This window comes from Limulus polyphemus, unplaced genomic scaffold (genome assembly GCF_000517525.1).
Source record: "Limulus polyphemus unplaced genomic scaffold, Limulus_polyphemus-2.1.2 Scaffold1619, whole genome shotgun sequence".
Classification (NCBI taxonomy): Eukaryota; Metazoa; Arthropoda; class Merostomata; order Xiphosura; family Limulidae; genus Limulus; species Limulus polyphemus.
The window spans coordinates 222,577-227,662 of record NW_013667229.1 but is presented as its reverse complement, the minus strand read 5'-3'; the positions used below and the strand labels follow the sequence as shown (position 1 = coordinate 227,662).

Sequence of the window (5,086 nt, the reverse complement as noted above, 5' to 3'; positions counted from 1 at the left end):
GTGCAGCTGTTGACCGGATGAACTGACCTCGCAGACCGTAGTTTGGTGACCCCTGCGTTAGAGTAAAACTAACAGTAGAAAAGGAGATAAGAAGGACAATTTATTCCGTCAAAGCGTGGTTCTAAAGTAATTGAATCAGCCTGAGTGCACTTTGACAAAAAGAACAGGGGATATTTTAAAAGAAAGAAGACCAAACGATTACGATAACTCGCGCCACAATTGTAAGTGAATCAGACAGAGAATATTAGTGCGATAGTAATAGAGAATATAGTTCGGCTTGTCATCTGAAATTCTGAAGTAATTGATAGACCTAAGTGGACTTTTGACAAGAAAGAAATATCTATACATACAGTAGTTATGATGTGCCTATAATCTCTATATTGTGAAGAATTTGTTTTACATACGTTTAACTTGGTCCGAATATATATATATATTATTTTGATAACAAGTGAAGTGTGTGCTGTTAATTTGTCGTTGAATTTATCACTAACAAGTCACAGACACCTACCATAGAAGAATCCTAAGCTCAACAACAACACAGTATATATTTATATTAGAAAGAAATACAAGTAAAAGCCTTTTATTTTAAATTCTGACAGAGATATTGTTTTTACTACGCACTGTTTTTCAATCACCATGCTGAAGTTATAGGTTGAGGGCCTCAGACTTTTTTATACACACCAAGGGAGTCTCATACTAAAAGAGTTTGTGAACCACTGTTCTAGGAAGTAAAGATCCCCATTTTGTTTTCGAACGATAAGTGAGTGCACTAGTTACTACATTATGATAATCGTGATGTCGAGGAACCCACTTTCAAAAAAAAGAAATGTGGAGACTGCTGATTTAGGTGGCATAAAACTTTTTTATTGTAGGACACAGTTCAAACCTAACGATACTTCGACCTGTGTATATCATGAATAGTGCTTACAAAGTATTATATATAGATAGTAAAAATATTTTCTGGACGTAGTAGCTTACTTGGCCGTTAATATCATTATCAGAATTAATATATAATTTCGTTGTAAGGAACTGTTCTTGGGAAATAGTCTTGGTCTTGGAAATATTCAATGTCTGCTCGCTGAGCCCTGTAGAAATCATTGGATTGCTGTCACTTTGGCAATAAGATATGCCATCAAGACAAGGGTTACTACAGTCTTGTATAGAAACTGCTCGTTAACATGTGCAGGCTAAATGGAAATGAAAATATCATTAATATTGGAATTAATCGCGTGTATTTTATATACATAATGAGTAATTATATCCAATTTGATTTGAACAACACATAATTACTAAATGTGATGTAAGACATGGACCTCACCTGTGGTGAATGATATATAGAAGTATCAGTAATTTGAGGGTTAACAATAACTTATTACTTTTAAAACGAGTTACAAAAAAGTTTATATTTCTTGTTTAACATATTTATTAAGGGAAATTTTTACAAAAAAGACTTTAATTTGCGCATGAATATTTTAAACTAATAATATTTTGTATTTTAGCTCAAAGCTACACTATGGGCTATATACAATCTGCCCACCGCGGGGAATCAAACATTGGATTTTAGAATTGGAACTCCGTAAAATTACCGTTGACCCACGGGAAGATTTGAACTGTAACGAAAAGAAAACATTATTATAAGCCTCTTTTGTAGTTTTTAAGTTTTAGGCTAAAGGAAAGAGAGCGAGAAATTATTGGAGATTTTAACAATGCTTTCATTAGTCGGTTTTCAATGTGAGTTAGAAGCCTGAAATGTCATCCTTAAACAGTTTATAACCTACAAAAGGGTACACCTTTACTGTTTCTGAAGAGATCCTCTTTTTTCAGATTAACTCACGTTCTGATAAAATACCTTATAAGAAATAACGCCCCTAAGGTACGTTATCATGGTTCTAATATTTATGATCACTAAAGTCTAATTATTGATCATCTACTAAGAAGTATCGTTTCTAGTAGAAGGGGCTGGGATTCGATTCTGTATTTTTTTTTTTTTTTCTTGAAACGCTAATACTCTCTCAACTCATTGGGGACTGTTGGAATTAACTATTTGAATGTTTACAGTATGGGATATCCAAGTTTTGCTTACTTTTACTCTAGGCTGACTGTGTTACATATAGGTGGCTTCTTTCATATTTTTCTCGTGGTTTGGTATTATTCCAATTTATTGTATAACCATCCTCTCTAACGCGATAAGCTGTTGCAGATGTATGTTTGTTGTGTTGCAGAATTTTAACTGGACATAAATGTTTTTATTCTTTTGTAGGTGTTTCGGTGGTTTTGTGTGTGAGCTGGTATTGTGTTGTGGCTTTTGTGCCATATTATTTCCGTGTCTTTTCGGAGAAACCTATGACATAGTGGAATATGGTTTTATGTCTAAAATTTTCTTCGTGCTATTTATACAGACATGCGATGGTTTTATTGTCTTGACATTTTTACACGTTCTACAGTAATTCCTGTACGCTGCATCCGAAAATGATATCCATTTTTCTCCATAACGTACACAATTTTCACAAAACGTCATAACGCAATACATAAGAGAAAGACCACAACACGTAGTTTTGAGACTAATAGACGTAGATTTCAATAAAATCTAGATGAATGAGGATGCATATTTGTTTGAAATCAATGTTCTTCCCTTTTCTTCTAGTTTTTTTTTTTTTTTTTTGTTAATAAACATAATAATAATAATGAAATTCACTGTGGTAAACGAAATAATAATTAGATCTAAGTAAGAGTTTTTCTTCCCGATTAGTAAAAAATCGTTACGTGATAGAAAAAAAAATTATATTATTTTCGAAATCTGCGTAGCTGAATTACGGAAAATCCGTTATTAAAACCAAAACAACTTTTATGAAGCTTAAATTCGCAGGCCTGTGTTATTGGAGTTTATCTTGTGTTATTTTCTTTTTTATCAAGGAACGTTTTAGTGATATGTATTTTCTTTACAATATCTTCTGTTTTACAAATTTCGTTCATTCTGGAAACTAGGCGCCTGCCTTTATACTGCTGGGGTGGTTTGATTTATAATTGATATATTTACCAGTATGTATGGGTTCTTTATAAACTCCTGTGGTATGCGAGTTAAGTATATTTGTAACCATCACGTCACAGAATGGGAATTTGTTATGTGAACTGTATCGCTGGATGTTATTTGATCAGGTGATTTGTGAAATCTGGAATGTTATTTATAGTGTGTGTCTATGTTATGAATGCATCTTCAAGTTCTTAGGGCGTTATTTCCCAAATGTTCCATGTAGAGGTTGCTAAGTGCTGTTGATAGGGGTGAATTCATGACTAGGCTTTATTGTTGTTCTCAGTTAAAAGATTGTCAGTGAAGTTTTGAACGGGAAGTAAACTTGTTTTATGTGTGTTGTTTGTGACAGAGTACTTTGTTCAGTTTAAGTCAAACACCCAACATGAGGTAATGCAGAAAAGCGTTATAACATTACTACAATATAAAAAAGAATTAAGTCCTATAGGTGGGATTGTACACTACCATGGCCTAGACGCATTTACTCGTGACGTAAATAACCCATGATCGATTGTGTTACTGCACTAGCTTGCACTTCCTTTATATGGGTGAGCACTGACATTATTGAAACTTACATAAACATAACAAGCTAAATATCTAGGATTTGTTGCAAGTATTTGTTACGAAACGTGTTTACTAAAATGTACTTGAGTAGCTGAAAATAAGTTACGTGCAGCACACTCTCAAACGACGTGTTTCCATTTTAAAAACATTTTTTAATATAAGCACTACACTTTTCTACCTCATCATGCATGCATATATATTTTTAAAATGTGGTATTTGCATAGTTCAATAATCTTATCAACTTGTGTCTTCTATGACCAACAAAATGAAACTTCATATGAGCGATATTCGAGACACGGTAACTTGATGGTCAAAACGTCTCTGATCAGTCGAGTCATGGGTTTGAATCCTTCTCTATGTATACGTTCTACTTTAAAAAATACACGAATCATAATAGGTTATATGGAAAACTTTTATTTATTTACTTTCGTAAGATATCTTCCAATGGCTCACAGGTAAGCTTGAGGGCTTATAACCTTTAAATTTGGGATTCGATCCCTGTGGTGGGCACAACAAACAGACATACCATTGGTAATGACTTCTTGTGACTCTTAAATATTTTAAGTTAACATTAAACATAAGGCACTAAACAATGGGCTATTTGGAACTTTACATGAATTCTGGTCCTGAGATTCTATGATGCGATTTTATTTCGCTACTATCTACATGCACAATGTCTTCCTCAGTATCATGATAACAGATATATATAGTCTATGTAACACTACCTACTCTGAGTGATTTTTGCACATCGAACTTTTTAATAGGTTACGCTACGTCCGTAAGCAAATATAGGCAACTTCTATTCTCTTCCGGTGGGTTTTGGATGAAAATGGTGTGTAAAGATTAAAACGTCGAACAGGGTGTGATTTCAAAATATGTCCTTCTTGAGTTTTTATATTTATCTGCAGTTGCCAAATCGTAGTTAAGATACTTTGATCAAATCGTTTATTGTTCATGAAAACGTGACTTTATATGTATGTGTAGTTGAATTTTATAAGTTTGACATAGACTTTACACGTAAACTGCTCCCCCTTTATTGGAAAATCAAAAACTTAAAGGGATCCCTAATCTTCGAATGAATAGGGTGGAAACAAAGCCAGTAGGGATATTGGGAACAGTTGAAGGGTGAGTATGTAACACAACTTAAGATGGTATACGAGTACAGGATGGAGGAGACAACAAACTTGTTTTTTTGTTTTGTTTTTGTTGTTGTTGTTTGTTTTTGTACAATAACAGTGAAAGAGACAATAGGAATAGAACATTGAGTTTAAAACAACGATGTTGATGGAGCTGTATCATCAGAATGGCTATAATCTTGAAGCAGCACTCTGCTACAGGATGAATACAAAATGTAGACCATGGACAGCTGTTGCTGTAACCAAATTGGTAAGAAAGTTCCTGGCATCACTCCATCACGTAATCCCCTGATCTCATTCCTGCCGACTATTTTTGTCAATGAGATTTCTAAAGATGCGGAACTGTAGCCATCATTCC

At 33.8% G+C, this 5,086-nt stretch overlaps 1 protein-coding gene across 1 annotated transcript in view; it reads right to left on the bottom strand.

Moving 5' to 3' along the window:
- Positions 1-993: 993 nt before the first annotated feature.
- LOC106464319 (transcription factor HES-1-B-like) overlaps positions 994-5,086 on the bottom strand; it is a 27,572-nt gene continuing 23,479 nt past the window's right edge. The window contains exon 5 of the mRNA XM_022392017.1: positions 994-1,187. Coding sequence (XP_022247725.1) covers positions 1,174-1,187 — 14 coding nt within the window. The 3' untranslated portion in view covers positions 994-1,173. The remainder of the gene's footprint in view (positions 1,188-5,086) is intronic.